Here is a 17471-nt window from a genome sequence, read left to right as displayed (position 1 = left end):
GCCTCCCCCACTCCCCCCTCAGTCTCCCCCACTCCCCCTCCGTCTCCCCCACTCCCCCCCCCCGTCTCCCCCACTCCCCCCCCAGCTCTGGACCCCCCTCCCGTTCTCAGGGATGCCTTCCCCGTTGTGGCCAGTCTCCAGCAGTGCGCTGATCTGTGCGCTGAGCGGTGCACTCACCTCCTCGAAGCTCTCGTCACCCAGCACGACTGGTTGACGAACTTCAAAAGCCGGTGTGTTGGCCGGCGTGAAAACATGGCGTGGTGATGTCGGGACTTCGGCCCATCCGGGCCGGAGAATAGCGGGGGGACAAAAAGTCAGGATTCTGGTCGTGTCGGGGGGTCTTTCGAGGCCTTTGCCGGGAATGCCGACGTGTAGTTTGTGCGGGGTTCGGAGAATAGCGGGAGGGCGTCGGACCGGCGTCGCCGTGAAAATCTGCGCGGCCCGCTATTCACCGAACCGGCATGAGAGCGGAGAATCGCGCCCTATATATTTAGAGTACCCAATTACTTTTTGTTCCAATTAAGCGGTAATTTAACGTGGCCAATCCACCTCACCTGCACATCGTTTTGGTGTGTGGGGATGAGACCCATGTAGACATGGGGCGAATGTGCAAATTCCACGCGGACAATGACCCGGGGCCGGGATTGAATCCGGGTCCTCGGCGGCGTGAGGCAGCAGTGCTAACCACTGCAACACCATGCCGTGCTTTGTTACTTCTAGATTTGACTATTCCAACACGTTCCTGGCTGGCCTCACATGTTCTCCTCTTCGTAAACATGGGGTCACGCCAAACCCTGCCGCCTGTGTCCAAGTCCTGTCCACACAGAACCGCTGTGCTTGCTGACCTATATAGCTTTCAGTTGGGCAATGCCTTAATGTTTTAAATTCTCATCTTGTTTTCCGATCTGTGTGTGCTTCCACCTTCCCTGCCACTATAATCAGAGTTACAACCCTTTGAGATATCTGTGCGTATTCCGGCTTGTTGCACATTCCTGATTTTGATTGTTCCACCATTGGTGGCTGCCGTCAGCTTCCTGAGACCCCAAAATACTTCCCCATGGGTGGGATTTTCCGTCCGTTCCTGTCAGCGGGATCGTCTGGTCACATGAAGGGTGAGCGCCCGCCATGGGTTCTCCAGAGGTGGGTGGTGTGTACAACAGGAAACCCCATTGACGGGAGCAGGATCAGAAGATCCCACCACAGGCCAATGTCGGGCCACCTACACTGTCACAAAACATGCCACGGGAGCAGGAGGAGTGTTGGGGAGCACCCCACCCTATATCGCCCCACTATCTTTTTCTCCTTTGAGAAGATCCGGAAAACTACCACCTTGGACCAAGATTTTCCTCATCTCCCTAACATCGTGGCTCAGTGTCATCTTTGTTTGTGAAACTTTCAGGAAACATCTTGGGTCAGTGTTTGGGCCGTCTCGCCTCTGGGTCAGAAGGTTGTGAGTTCAAGGCCCATTCTAGAGACTTGAGCACATCATTGAGGGTGACATTTCTGAGCAGCACTGCATTGTCAGAAGTGCTGTCACAGATCAACATTAAACCTCGGCCCTATTCTGCTTCGTGGCTGGGTCTGTCAGATTCTATTGCGTTCTATGAAGAGGAGCAGGCACGTTCTCCTTCTTGCTCTGGCTCCTATTTATGAACCAATGTCAACATGAGAGATTACCTGGTCTTTATCTCATGGCTTGTTTTTGGCGAGCTTGCTGTGGCTGGGTGGCTGCAGTTTTTCCTGCAGTATACCGATGGATGCACCCATCCCAAATGTTGCCACTGTTGAGCAGTGCAACTCTGAAATGCCTAAGCACTGCTTATAATAGACAATCGTGGAATCGAGTCTTCAATCGGCCATAGGAGGTTGGAGGGCGGGGGGAGGGTGATTCAGAGGTTGTTGACCAACTCATTTCATGACTGGGCCGTTCAGTTAAAATAGGCTGCCCTGGCAAGAAATATAAACCTTGTGTTGCCTTCCTGTATGAGCAGGTTGGAAGCTTTACCTACCCATCGCAGAACAATGTTTCTCTTATTTTTGGTACTACTGTGGCTGTCGAGGTGGTATTTGTCATTTCCAAAGTGACGCTTGAGGCAGTATTGTGGAATAACTGGGGGATTAAAATATGGCAGACCTATTGTGTTTAATGTATTCATATAAATGCCTTAATAAAAATATTTTAAAAATAGCAGGCCTCTTCAGAATCCCTACCGTGCAGAAGGAGGCCACATTTGGCCCATCGAGTCTGCACCGACCATCCGAAAGAGAACCCTACTTAGGCTCAATATTCCCGTAACCCCACCTAACCTTTGGACACTAAGGGCAATTTATCATGTCCAGTCCACCTAACCGGCACATCTTCGGACTGTGGGAGGAAACCGGAGCACCCGGAGGAAACCCACGGGGAGAAAGTGCAAACTGCACACAGACAGTCACCCGAGGTCAGAATCAAACCTGGGACCATGGTGCTGTGAGGCAGCAGTGCTAACCACTGTGCCACCGTGCCGCCCTCTTGGTGAATTCAAACTGTTGCCATGTGCTCGCAGTACTTTCTGGTAAAATTAGACAATTTCACTCGAACAGGATTCCTAGTCTTTCGTTTCTAATAACCTGATTTTCATATTCCCCATTCACCTCGCGTAGACTATTTAACTTTTCTCACTGTTATTAAACATTCAAAATGAAGACAGGGGAGAGCTAATGCCTTTTTAATTTAACTTGAAATTTACCTTAAAAAAAAAAATACCTCCACGGGATATGAATAACACAATCAAACCGGCTTGACAAGTGTTACAGAGTTCGGCGTGGTGTGCGAGTCTCATTTATATTAAAAGCATCCCCAGTATCGCCCCCCCCCCCCCAACCCCTCTCTCCTTTACTGCTCAAATATTTTATGACCTTGCGGAATGGAAATGTTTTCCTACAGTCTGCTACCTGAAGGAGTAATCATCTGCAGAACTGCGATAATTATACTGCTGGGTGTCAGGATGTTAACTGAACGGAATACAATGAGAATATTTCTATCTTGTCAGAACCTGGCACTGTATGAAAACTCCACCGGGCTACTTTTGTTCTTCCTATCGTCAAGCCCAGTTCTCCCGTGCTTTGTAACTAAAACCTTCCTTTATTACCATTTTACCTGCTGAATGGGCCGCCACATTCTGCAGCACAGTTCTAGAGCCGCCAGCAGCAACTGCCCCACCCACCATGGCCCACCCAGAGGTCCTTTCTTCACGCTGCGAACCTCCGCTCTGGACAAATATCTCCAGGTCAGTACGGTCATGTCCGCAGCCAGGAGCAGCAGAGGAAAGCCACGAGTGTGCTGCTTATAACCATTCATCCATCATGCTCATCATGAGGAGCGGGGTGAGTGACGAATTTGGGCGGAATCTACCGACCGCATCGCGCCCGAAAAGCAGTGTGGTGCAGTGCAACTCAACCGGTAGATCCCACTTCCAGGATCTACTCGGCTCGCGTGATCTAACGTGATGACGCGAGACGTCGCAACGTGAATCCCGCCCACTGTGGCAGGGATCACGTTCTGGCAAATCTGCATATCAGGGTGAGACAGCTAGTCTCCCTCTTAGATGGGTTCCTGAGCTCTAACAAAGGCATGGAATCTGGCCATCCTTTAAAACTGTGATGAATTTCGTCAGCCAGAGGGTGGTGAATCTGTGGAACTCTTTGCCGCAGAAGGCTGTGGAGGCCAAATCACTGTGTCTTCAAGACATAGAGAGATAGGTTCTTGATTAGTAAGAGGATCAGGGGTTATGGGGAGAAGGCAGGAGAATGGGGATGAGAAACATATCAGCTATGATTGAATGGTTGAGCAGATCTGATGGGCTTAATGGCCTAATTCTGCTCCTATGTCTTATGGTCTTATGGAGAACCCAAAGAACAAAACATCTGCTCCTCTATCTCCCGCTGGCTGTTGGGTGGCCGGTAGTAAACCTCCAACATTGTGACTGCACCCTTCTTGGGCGGAATTATCCGAGCCCCAGCCGGGTCGAAGAATCGCCGGCGGGCCGCACGAATCACGCCACGCCGCCCCGATGCCGGGACGCGACACTCCCCAGAGCGGAGAATCGGCACCATTGGGGCTGGCGTGGCGCCGGTCGCAGTATGCGCCGACTCTCCGGCCCGGGGGGGCATGATTCTCCGGGTGGCCTTCATCAAAAAGCCGAGTCCTGCCTGCGCCGTTCTAATATCCTCTGAGCCGGCGGGACCTCGGCGTTGAAGGGTCCTGGGGCGGCCTGTGAGGGGGTCCAACCCCGGAGGGGGGACTCCATATTGGCCTGGCCCGTGATCGAGGCCCACCGATTGGCGGGCAGACCTCTCTGCGGGAAGAAGGTCACTGCGCATGCGCTAGTTGGCGCCGTCCGAACTGCGCATGTGCGGACCCCGCAGCGCAGGGTTCAGCCCGGATCGGCAGCTGAAACGGCATAGGCCGTGCCAGCACTGTCCTAGCCCCCTGTTGGCCACAGAATGGGGTCCTGGAATGGGCGCCGACGCCAGAGTAAAACATTCCCTTTTTACTCCGGCGTCGGCACTTAGCCGTCCGATGGGAGAACCCTGCCCCTTATTTCTGATCTCTACCCATATAGCCTCGCTGCCCTCTGAGGTGTCCTCCCGCAGTGCAGCTGTTATATTTTCCCTAACCAGTAGTGCAACTCCTCCACCCATTTACATCCCCCTCTATCCAGCCTGAAACATCTAAATCCTGGAACGTTTAGCTGCCAATCCTGTCCTTCCCTCAACCAGGCCTCTGTAATGGCAACAACATCATAGTTCCAAGCACTAATCCAAGCTCTAAGTTCATCTGCCTTACCTGTAATACTTCTTGCATTAAAACATATGCACATCAGGCCACCATTCCCGCTGTTTACAGCAACATCTCCCTGTCTGCTCTTCCTCAGAGCCATACTGGCCCTATTCTATAGTCCTCCCTCAATTTTTTCACCTTCTGACCTATTGCTCCGGTGCCCACCCCCTGCCATACTAGTTTAAACCCTCCCGTGTGACACTAGCAAACCTCGCGGCCAGGATATTTATGCCTCTCCAGTTTAGATGCAACCCGTCCTTCTTATACAGGTCACACATGCCCCGGAAGAGCTCCCAGTGGTCCAGATAACTGAAACCCTCCCGACTACTCCAGCTGTTTAGCCACGTGTTTAGCTACTCTATCTTCCTATTTCTAGCCTCACTGGCACGTGGCACAGGGAATAATCCCGATATTAAAACCCTAGAGGTCCTGTCTTTTAACTTTCTGCCTAGCTCCCTGAACTCCTGCTGCAGGACCTCTTCCCCCTTCCTACCTTTGTCGTTAGTACCAAAATGTACCAGGCCTCTGCCTGTTTGCCTTCCCCCTTCAGGATGCCCACTACCCGTTCTGAGACATCCTGGACCCTGGCACCAGGGAGGCAGCATACCATCCTGGAGTCTCTTTCACGTCCACAGAAGCGCCTATCTGTGCCCCTGACTATACAGTCCGCAATGACACTGCTCTTCTGCGCTTTGACCCTCCCTGCTGAACATCAGAGCCAGCCATGGTGCCACTGCTCTGGCTGCTGCTGTTTTCCCCTGAAAGGTTATTCCCTCCGACAGTATCCAAAGCGGTATACCTGTTCAAGAGGGGGACAACCACAGGGATTTCCTGCACTGACTGTCTGCCCCTTCTGGTGGTCACCCATCTATCTGCCTGCACCTTGGGTGTGACCACATCTCTATAACTCCTATCGATGATGCTTTCTGCCACCTGCATGCTTCTAAGTGCATCCAATTTCTGCTCCAACTGAACCACGCAGTGTGTGAGGAGTTGCCATTGGTTACACTTGCTGCAGATGTAGTTGACCGGAACGTTGGATGCATCACAGATCTGCCACATCTCACAGTTAGAGCACTGCACCCCGCTGAGTGACATTTAAGCACAAGTTAATTCATTTAAAATAAACACTTGAATTATTGTTATATTGAGTTACAATTAACTATATGGCCCTGATGCTAGATTTTTACTGTAAAATTGAATGGTAAATACCGATCTCTGCCCTCAGGTCTAGTTACTCCACTATCTAGTTAATCAATTAGATTTGTTTTGCAAGGGCAGCACGGTGGCCTAGTGGTTAGCACAGCTGCCTCACGGCGCTGAGGTCCCAGGTTCGAATCCCGGCTCTGGGTCACTCTCCGTGTGGAGTTTGCACATTCTCCCCGTGTCTGCGTGGGTTTCGCCCCCACAACCGAAAAAAATGTGCAGAGTAGGTGGATTGGCTATGCTAAATTGCCCCTTAATTGTAAAAAATAATTGGGTAATCTAAATTTTAAAAAAAATTTGTTTTGCAATTTTTTTTTTTTCAAATTTAACAGATTCCCAACCAGCCAATCAGGTCACAGCTTTACTGTGATGTCACTTCAGTCCCCCCCCCCCCCCCCCCCCCAACACACACACACACACACACAATTTGAAAAGGTAATAAAAATCACTTACCTTCCCAGGATGCTCTCTGGTTCTCCCCCTGCAGATTAACAGTTACAAGCCAGAAGAAAGAAAACAAAATGGTAGGGAAAAAGCACCTTCTCCCACTCTGCACCGAAAGGATGTATCTCCTTCACGTGTGCAGCTTACTGAATGTGCACTTGATGCCTGTCTCTTATATAGAACTCAGCTAAACCAGGGTGACTCACGTTACTTAAGCTTCAAACAGAAGAATACAATGTACACCCTTGTGCCACTAAGCAGGCTTCAGGTGACTGACAGATAACTGCTTCTCAGCAGTTAGAGTGGGGGCAGCTTCAGCCAATCAGACACTAAGCTACACACTGCACTTTTAACTGAAAAACAGCAAAATTAGACTTACCACTTACCTTTCCTGATTACCTCACTGCACCAGATTACCAAGTTCCAATTCCCACTCTGGCTGTGTCTCACTCAGGGTGTGTCTCCTTCACATGCGCAGATGAGGTGCTGTTCAGTGCTGGTCTCCACAAACGGGCAGCAGACGGAAAGGCACTCGTGGGGCTCTCCAAGGGGATTGGAGGCCCAGGTGCATGCCCTCTGGGCAAGATGGTACCTTGGCTGCCCTATTTTGCATGACGTGATTGGGCCGGGGGATGTCCTGTGCAGGTGTGGTGGGGGAGCTATGAGTTGGGGCTTGGGGGATGGGTTGGAAGGTCATCTCTGTGCAGAAAATGGGGCTAAGTGTAGCCTCATCGGGGAGGGGGATCCCCGCTGAGGCCCCCGATCTACCCGGATGAGCCTTAGATATTGTGTTATAACTCGGCACCTTGAGCATCGGGTAGATTGTGTCCATTATCTTTATGAGTGCAAGTTGGGCAGTCAGTCATATAGAGGAATATCGCAGTGTAACTAACCCTGTCCCCACTTTAAATCCACTCACTTTTCATTGGGGATAATGGCTAATCCATCCCTCTGTATAGGATTATTGAGGGCAAGTACAGCACCTGTATGAAATCAGCTACCTCAGCACAGATTTGAGATTGAATCCAAAACATACTATGGCAGTGGTTAGTAACCAAGGCGGCCCATCTGGGTTCTGAGTGGGTCCCACAAGACATTTTGTTGACTGCTGCCTAAGCACAGGGTCGCCACATTCTGCTGATTTCTGTCCACGTAGTTTTTTCCTAGTGGTTTGACTGAAGTAATTCGCACATAACGCAAGGGCGAGTGTAGTGAGGTGTGAGCTGATTGCTCACAACATTGACAGTGAGAGCCGTGCGCTCCCTCTGTGTCCAAAGTGTAAATGTTAATTTTGTTTTAATCATTTGAAGTTGATGACAGTTCTCTTAATATAAATGATTAAGTATTTTCTAAAACTCATTATGAAATTTTCAGCTTGTATTAAATGTTCATATTCATGGGTTCATGGTTAGTGAACAAGTCTGATTTCAATCTTGCCGCCCACTGAGATGAAGGAGGACCATCCATGCGACCCACTAACTGGCCCAGGTTGCCCAGCACTGTTCTATGGACTTGAATGGGCGGCATGGTGGCATAGTGGTTAGCATTGCTGCTTCACAGTGCCAGGGACCCAAGCTTGATTCCGACCTCGGGTGACTGTTTCGAGTTTGCACATTCTCCTTGTGTCTAAGTGGGCTTCCTCCGGGTGCTCCACTCCCCCCCCCAGTCCAAAGCTGTGTAGGTTAGGTGGACTGGCCATGCTAAATCGACCGTTAGTGTCCAAAGGTTAGGTGAGGTTATGGGGATAGGGTGGGGGATTGGGCCTAGGCAGAGTGTTCTTTCGGAGGGTCGGTGCAGACTTGATGGGCCAAATGGCCTTCTTCTGCACTGTAGGGATTCTATGATTCAAACACAGTACCCAATCAAGCCCATAACCTATTCATTAAGTCACTGTTCCCTCGCTATTACTTCGAGTCATTGGCTTTAAGTCTGCTCTCAGGAAAATAGTAATCGATATTTCTCTTGGCACTATATAAAGTGGGTGAAAGAAATTAGTTCAGTGGTGCTACTGTCACCTCTGCATCAAAGGTTGAGATTCAAGAGGCACTCCAGGGTTGAGGCTTATAATACAGGCTGACACTCCAGTGTGAAGCAGATTGCTGCATTGTTGGATGAGATGTTAAATCAAGGTTGTCAGTCAGCCTGCTTAGCTGATCAGAAAGGGTCTCATGATTCAAAGAAGAGCAGGGTAGATCGATTTTCCAGTGTCCGGGTCGACATAACTCCCTCAATCATCAACAGGTTAATTGGCCATTTATCTCACTCTCTGTGGTTGCGAGATTTGCCTGGGTAACAGTGCCTATGTTTTTGAAGGGCAGTACCTGGCTCAGAAGGTTCCATACCTGACACTGGTGGAGTGATTGATGCACTCATTATATTGAAGCTGCTGCTAACTCTTAGCATCGGAATGGTTTACAAGGCCCGTCCAGTGGAGAAGGAGATGAGCGAGCTCTCCAGGCGGTCTGAAGTGGCACAGGAGACATTAGTAGAGGAAGTGAAAAGGGGGAGAGGAAAAGTATTTCTGCTGCGGGCTAGGAGGTCTTCAAGTCAACTGCTGAGAAGGGCAAGTTGGAAGGTAGATAAACTCCCAGCGTCTGGCCCCGAGGACCTGGCAGTAGTGCTGAAAGAAGTTCAATGACATTATATACAGATGGTTGAGGTCAGTAAATGCATCTTCACGTGGCAACCTCTGCACCCCCCACCTCACACTGCTCAATGCAGCATATGCTCCATCAACAATCAGGAATCACACCTAACATTCAGAGATTCCAATTTCCCCCCACACATGGGCCAGAGCTGCCAGCCTTCGTGCCACCATGTGCTGCTATGGCTGGCACATCATCCAAACTCTGCAAATATTTGGCATTCTTCCCTCTCAATCTTATAGGGCAAGGTGGCCCAGAACAGGAGGGATGGGAGTGTAACTAGCTGAGGTCAGGCGCACCTATGTCACCTGAGCTGTCTCGAGGAGATGATGCTGATCTGCATCATGGGAGTGGCTACAATGGAACCTGTGACATCCAGCAGCAGTGCCACAACATGGAACATAGAGCATGCAGTGCAGAAGGAGGCCATTCGGCCCATCAAGTCTGCACTGACCCACTTAAGCTCTCACTTCCACCCTATCCCCGTAACCCAATAACCCCTCCTAACCTTTTTGGACACTAAGGGCAATTTAGCATGGCCAATCCACCTAACGTGCACGTCATTGGGCTGTGGGAGGAAACTGGAGCACCCGGAGGAAACCCACGCAGACACGGGGAGAACGTGCAGACTCTGCACAGACAGTGACTCAGTGGGGAATCGAACCTGGGACCCTGGCACTGTGAAGACACAATGCTATCCACTTGTGCTACCGACAGGAAGTTCACTGACCTCATATGGATGGTTAAGATCACCTTTACACGACTGGGAACTTCCAGAATGTTGGGTACATTCCTTCTAGAATCGCCCTTCATCTGCCTCCTGCTCTCTGTCATGGTGCAAGCTGCTGATGGTCTGACCACGGAACTCTTGTTTACCATCCAACCTCCCTTCCCTCAGTCCAATCCTCCATTTTCCTCACTTCTCTTTGTCGATACCCAAGACCCCCCCGCCGCCAGGCCAGCTCGTGCGACCTTATGAGATAAAAAATCCTCAGACCTGGGCTCCTTTAACAGATTGAGCTGGAATATGGGAAACAGTGCAACAAGTCTTGTTTTCAATGGAATGCAAGGTGAGGGAGGAGGAAGCATATGTCAGACGGGACTTGTGAAGATCGGAGGTTAAGAGCTTAGAGGAACAGCGATCAAATGGAGAATTTAAAAGCTGGAGGGTGTCATAATATGCACCCATGCACATCATGAGGTAAAAGCAGGCAGTGACAGACACCCAGGTGAGCCAATCAATGTACAGAACAGAACACGACCAATCACAAGACAGGACACCAGAGGGGGGCTTCCACCTATAAAACACACGAGGCATCAGCACTCTGCCTCTTTCCACTGGTGATAGCTATAGTGACAGTCAGGGTGTACAAATCATTCAACACGTGGATCAGAGCTAGCCTGGTCTAGATAGTTAGCTTTAGTTACTTAGGGTAGTAGAGAGTCAACCCACAGGCAGCTGTGTGTTTTGTTACTAGAGTTCAATAAATCTTTTATTGAACCAACGCCTTCGTTTGGTGTATACTTGATCAGTTAATTGCATCGTGTGCAATCCGTGTTACCCCAGGGTGAACACCACGACAGAGGGGACGCTGCAATAGTAGACCAGAATCTCCTGAAGGACTTAATGTCATCTTTCACTGTTGACCGGGTCATGCTGTACACAGCGATGAGCCCCAGAGGAGAAACAGTGTCGAATCGACCATGGATTGCCTGGGTGGTGGGTTTAAATTCCTATTTTCCAGCCACTAGTTTAATATGATGGGGGTAATTTCCTCTCTTCTATTCTTTACATCCTTAACAACTCTTGCGGAGACACTGAAACATTTTGGCTCCGTTGCCTCCCTCTGCAGCACTGGGACCAGCCATCTGCCATTGCTTCCATTTTCCAGACCTTTCCTTTGGAGAACAGTTAAGCCCAATTATACATTCCAAGGTTGTACAGAGAAGTGTAGTTCATCGGAGTGACAGGAGTGACTTATTAAGGCTGCTTTCACGAGGCGGCGAGGGAGAGACAGTCTCCATCCAACTCACCATTTAGTTTAATATATCTCCCACGGTCAATATCGGCTTTTCAAAGGCAATGAAGGTATTGCATTTTGTGACAATTCACACGACTAGTCACTGCTTCAATTATTTTATTTGCTGAACAATCCTATTCAACCCTTTCCCCTATTAATATTAGGAGTGTCACTGGATTCCATTGAACACCTCATTTTTAAGAGGATTTGCTGTCTTAATCACTGCTCTCTGACTCCTATAATGACCGGTAGTAAATAGGGATAAACATATAGATACAAATAATTATTTAGCCTAAGTGCTACCAATATTACAAAAGCAGCTGCTCATTTTTACACCCCACCTTAAATATGGCAACATTTGCCAAAGTGCTTCACAGTCAGTCGGTGACCGGTTGTGAGTGTGCGGGGATATGTACACTCTCACCAATTCTCATGAGCGATTCACATTTCAACAGTCCCTCAGCAAAGAGAGAACATGCTCACCTGAAAGCCCAGGACGACGATTTTAACAGTATCACCAACTTGAACACGTGCGGGAGACACATCGATCCGTGGACCTCTGGGCGAGGCTGTGTACACAAAAGACCACAGTTCTAATATTATTGTTCTAACGTTTACTGCATCGTCTACATTCATACATCTCCCTCATGCAGGCGCGGAGGACTGTCGACTGACCGCTGTGCCAGATTCTCTGACCCGTACTCCCATCGAGGTGAACTCTGCACGCACCGCCCCCCCCCCCCCCCCCCCAGAGCAAAGTTGCCATCCTTGTGATTTGCCCGAATGGTCAAATGTGTTTACATGCTAAGCTTGTAAAAAAAAAGTTTCCCCACAAAGTTGCTGGGCTCGAAACGTTAACTCTGTTCTCTCTCCATAGATGCTGCCCGATCAGCTGCGTTTATCCAGCATTTTGTATTTTTACCCCTCGTAGCCTTCGCCTCTCCAAGAGGAAAAGTCCCAACCTCTCCGATCTATCCTTTTAACTGAAGTTTCTAAGGTCGGCACGGTGGTTAGCACTGCTGCCTCACGGCGCTGCGGACCCAGCTTTGATCCCAGCCCTGGGTCACTGCTGCTTGTGTGGATATTGCACATTCTCCCTGTGGCTGTGTGGGTCACACCCACACAACCCAAAGTTGTGCAGAGTAGGTGGATTGACCACGCTAAATTGCCCCTGAATTGGAATTTTAACAAAAATGTAATTAAAAAGTGACCTGAAGTTTCTGATCCATGGACCCATTCTTGTAAACTTTTTCTGCACCCATTGTTACTTTAAAAAATATCTCCAACAGCAATTCACAATTTTAATTGTTCACCTTCTGGGTAAGAATGTTGATTGCCAATCATCAACAATGACCATGTCTTTAATGGAGCGTTTTTGCAGTCAACTGTCAGGTTTAACTTTCCACGGGCAATTAATGTACAAATACTGCAACTTCATGAAAATCACAGCGATGTTAAGATGTCCTTTACGCAAAGATACTGGCGCAGCAGAGATTGTCCAGCAACTTGCAGCACGGTAGCACAGTGGTTAGCTCAGTTGCACAGTTGCTTCACAGCTCCAGGGTCACAGGTTCGATTCCCGGCTGCGTCACTGTCTGTGCGGAGTCTGCACGTTCTCCCCGTGTCTGTGTGGGTTTCCTCCGGGTGCTCCTGTTTCCTCCCACAGTCCAAAGATATGCGGGTTAGGTGGATTGGCCGTGATAAATTGCCCTTAGTGTCCAAAAAATGTTAAGTGGGGGTTACTGGGTTATGGGGATATGTGGGCTTCAGTAGGGTGCTCTTTGTAAGGGCCGGTGCAGACTCGATGGGCCGAATGGCCTCCTTCTGCACTGTAAATTCTATGATTCTAGGATTTGCAATTCATGAGATACACATTGACAACATGTGTTGTTGAGATGCCTAATATATTTTTAAGCAAATTCTAATAAATTGAGGCTGATAAGTTAGGCTTTGACTTGAAGTAGAGTATCCCAGGGCTTGAAAGCACGCATTCACTAATAAGGGAAATGTTGGGCAGAAGGAATGAGGAGCTAGGCCAATTACCGTCAATCCCACTGTAAGAAACTCAGAGATATGTAAATTCCCCCCAGTCCTGGCTCCTTCATGTCAGACTGCACACGGGTATGGGCGAATCCAGTTTGCACAGAAGTCCCATCAAATTGAGACCGTTCTTAAGGATTGTCTTTGGTGCGACTGACAGACTGATATTTAATCCCAGGTTCTTTTCATCAATTAGACAAACCATTGCAGGATGTTTGCACTGCTGATTGAGCAGCTTTTTCAAGTTGGAACTCTCCGGAACATAACAATCTATGTCTACACAGCAATCATTAAGACGAGGGAGAAAATCATAAGAGCTTGAAGCAATTAAAAGTGATGTGCTTGTTTCTTTGGAATAGAATTATTGTGCAAGTCACAAAAAAAACTACTGCTGACAGAGGGGACCACAAGTTCAGTCTTAAACTAATTACCTGTTACCTTCCTTCATTGCTCATATTTCTTCCTTCCTTCCTTTCTCTCTCCTCTCCTTTCCCTCAATTGGTTGCATGATGCAATATTAACAAGGTCAGTTTCCGTATCTCAATGTCTCATAAATCTAGAAAAATGCAGGTTTGCGATTCTCTATCAGGACAGCAGGGCGGGATTTTAGTCAATGCTATGTGAGGATAGTGCAGGAAGATGGTGTTGAGGTGGAAGATCAGTCATGATCCAGTGACTGTGGGGCAAATTCAAGGGGCTGAATGGTCTCCAGCTGCTCTGAGGTTCCTATGTAGGTATGGCAGGGGCGAGGCGCAAGTTGCCGTTTGTACTAAATTTAAGTTGAAGGATTTACGGAGATCAAACCCCCCCAGACTAATCTTAAAAGTGGATGGAGATGAATAGACTTCACTCTTCTAAAGCTGGACGAAGTATGAGCAAATATAAAAACACCAAAGGCACAGAGCATCATTTCTTTTACATAAATACAGAGCCCAGGAGAAAAGATTAGTTCAAAACTTTAACGCTCAAACTGACAAGGTACAGTGAAAAGGAAGGTTTGCTGAATTCGCGACAACTCATTAATAGACCCCACGAGACAATGTAGTTAATTTGTGCAGCCTTTAGGTTGTTACCAACCATCCCAGAATGGCGGGGAGTCTCGTGGGATCGGCATTAATCTCGCGGTGGGCCAAAAAAAGCCTTCCAGGAGATTTTATTTTATTTGATAAATTTAGAGTACCCAATTCTTATTTTCCGAAATAAGGGGCAATTTAGCGTGGCCAATCCACCTACCCTGCACATCTTTTTTGGGTTGTGGGGGTGAGACCCACACAGACACGGGGAGAATATGCAAACTCCACACGGACAGTGACCCGGGGCCGGTATTGAACCTGAATCCTCAGCGCCGTGAGACAGCGGTGCTGGCCACTGTGCCCCCCGTGCCACCCGCATTTTGGGAGATTTGAAACCCAACATCAGTGGCAAAGGGGGCAAGTATGCAGACCGGGCTTTCCAAGGCAGAGCTTCTTCGCTCTCACCTGTGTTTGTTTACTCAGCGCCATTTTAACACAGGTAGCTGACACTGAGGATTCGTACGTGTGGGGCCTGTGCTTGCCCAACGTCCAGACAACTCCAGCTGGCTACTGATTGGACACAATCACATCGATTCCCAAAGTATAGAACTGCGGCTCTTATTGGCTACAGCAGATCTCTGGCCCCAATCCTTTAGCTGGTGGTTCTGGAGCTGAGAATTGACAGCTCAGGATTGGGGGGGTCCTCGTTCATGAAACCCAGGAAGCTAGCCTACAGGTGCAGAAGGTAATGGGTTGGAGTATAAAAGTAAAGTGGTATTGCTGCAACTGTGCAAGATACTAGTGAGGCCACATTGAGATTACTGTGTGCAGTTTTGGTCACTTTATTTACGGAAAGATACATTATCACTCGAGGCAGGAGAGAGGGGTTTACTCGGACGATCCCGGGTATGGGGGCAGTGCCATTTAAGGAAAGATCAAAGAGGTTGGGTCTGTACTTGGGTCTGGAGTTCAGAAGAATAAGAGGTGATCTGATTGAAACATTTCTTAGGGAGTAAACGCAAATTACCGCGGATGCTGGAAACTGAAACAAAAACGGAAGATACTGGACAATCTCAGCAGGTCTGTCAGCATCTGTGGAGAGAGAAGGGAGCGAACGTTTCGAGACTGGATGACTGTCAAAGCTGGAGAGAACTGGAAAAAGGTCACATTTATACTGTTGTGTGTGGGGGGGGGGGGGGGGGGGGTTGCAGTTGGAGCAGTGGGGCTGGATAGGGGGCCAGCGATAGGTGGCGATAGACAAGCCTGTAGACAGAATGACAAAGAGAATGTAAATGGTGGTGATCATGGCTACAAAGTGTGCTGACAGTGGCACATTAATACATCAGAATGTGTTAATGGCTGAACAGAGGTAAGCAGTGTGTCAAAGTAGAACTGGGAACAGGGAACAGATGGCCCTAGTGGGATGGAGTGGGGAGAGGCAAGACAGTGGTGAGGGAAAAATGGATAACTGGAAAAAATGAAAATAAATTGATTGAAATAAAAATGGGGTGAAGGTGGGGTGGGAGGAGAGAGTTCACAGTCGGAGGTTGTTGAACTCAATGTTAAGCCTGGAAGGCTGTAATGGGTCGAATCGGAAGATGAGATGTTGTGCCTCCAGTTTGCGCTGGGCTTCACTGGAACATCGCAGCAGGCCAAGGATGGGCATGTGGGCACGAGAGCAGGATGGTGAGTTGAAATGGTAAGCGACAGGGAGGTCTGGGTCCTGCTTGCGAATGGACCAAGGTGTTCTGTAAAGGGGTCATCCAGCCTGCATTCTCAGGAGTTTAGATAGGGTGAATGTTGGGAGAATATTTCCACTCATGGGAAGAGTGTCGGACCAGAGGGCACAGTTGCAGAATAAGGGGGTGCTCATTTATGACAAACTTGAGGAAGAACTTTTCTCTCACAGAGTGGTGAATCTTTAGAGTTTGCTCCTGGAAGCTGTGGCGACTGAGTCCTTGAACATTTTCAAGGTTGGGATTAATAGGTTTTTAATCAGTGGGGAAATTAAGGGTTCTGGAGAGAAGGCAGGAAAGTGGACTTACTGAGTGTTAGATCAGCATGATTTTATTGGATGGCGGAGCAGTCTCTCAAAGCGCTGAATGGCCTACTCTGTTTCTATTCCTTGCGGTCTTATAGTCTTTACACAGGACAGTCCAAAACCTGGTGAAGGGGGGCTTATTGGCAGAATAATGTGCACTTTTTGTGGTAACTTCTTTTAGGCAGGGATATATTTCAGAGAGGATTCCCTGGGAATGTGCTGCCATTCCCAAATGTTCCCAGACTTATTGTCACAACGCCGTCGGCTTTCCATGATATCGCTTCCACCAACGCCTTCCAGAATACATCCAGCCCAAGCTGGCAACCAGATTGTTGCCCATTCTTTTCCTAGTGTTCGAAATAAACCCAATGTGGGACCGATGTGATGACTGCAAATGACCAATCATGTGTAGCGTTTAGACCTCAAATTAAATCTTTTGCTCCAATTTGTGTGGTGATAATAATGGACGCCCAGGAGGAGAAAACTTTGGAGTAAACAGCTGAGGGAATAAGCAGTTTTGCTTTGCAGCCAATTCTGGTTGTAATTTGGCTCCAAACGAGGCTGTGATTGCCCAGCAGAGCAGCTGGGTGGGAGGCCTCCTCGGTAAAGTCAGATGTCAATGGGACCCCAGAACTCCACCAGCAGAAGGTGACCTTTTCACAGGTGTCACAGAAAATTCCTGATAACAAGAAGCTGTTATGGATGCCAGCTGGAAACTTTGTTGACAATTCAAGCTGGAAACTCTGGCCAGGCGCAGGAATTTTTGGGCAGTTTTTTTTTTTAAGTTTGGAGGAGGCAAATTGCCAAGACATTGAAGTGGCTCACAACAAACTGAGCCAGGCCAGATGGTTCTAATCCCTTAAGCATCAGCACAGCTCTGCAAAGACTCAAGAGTTGGTGATTTTGTTTGGGATATTTACCAAAACTAATGGAAAAATTAGAGAATTTGTACTGGCAATAAGCAATGTGCATGACCCATCAAGGCTGCCATGCCATTTTGACAGCTGTGACAGCTCCATTTCTTTATTCCTGGTTCTTGCTAAAAAAAAAGACACATGTTATTGAAGCTTTCTGTCTTGCAATCATCAGGACAATTGAAATGAAAATCGCTTATTGTCACGAGTAGACTTCAAATGAAGTTACTGTGAAAAGCCCCTAGTCGCCACATTCCGCCGCCTGTTCGGGGAGGCTGTTACGGGAATTCACAACAATGCCAAGTTGTAAAGTGACCAACAATTC

The 17471-nt window shown here is 48.5% G+C and overlaps 1 protein-coding gene across 1 annotated transcript in view; it reads right to left on the bottom strand.

Annotated features, from left to right (window-relative positions):
- The window catches only part of igsf21a (immunoglobin superfamily, member 21a), a 337456-nt gene that overhangs the window by 10336 nt on the left and 309649 nt on the right, over nucleotides 1-17471 (bottom strand). The window contains exon 7 of the mRNA XM_038822152.1: nucleotides 11622-11707. Coding sequence (XP_038678080.1) covers nucleotides 11622-11707 — 86 coding nt within the window. The remainder of the gene's footprint in view (nucleotides 1-11621; nucleotides 11708-17471) is intronic.

Source organism: Scyliorhinus canicula, chromosome 16, assembly GCF_902713615.1.
Source record: "Scyliorhinus canicula chromosome 16, sScyCan1.1, whole genome shotgun sequence".
Classification (NCBI taxonomy): domain Eukaryota; kingdom Metazoa; phylum Chordata; class Chondrichthyes; order Carcharhiniformes; family Scyliorhinidae; genus Scyliorhinus; species Scyliorhinus canicula.
This window is presented reverse-complemented; position numbering and strand designations above follow the sequence as displayed.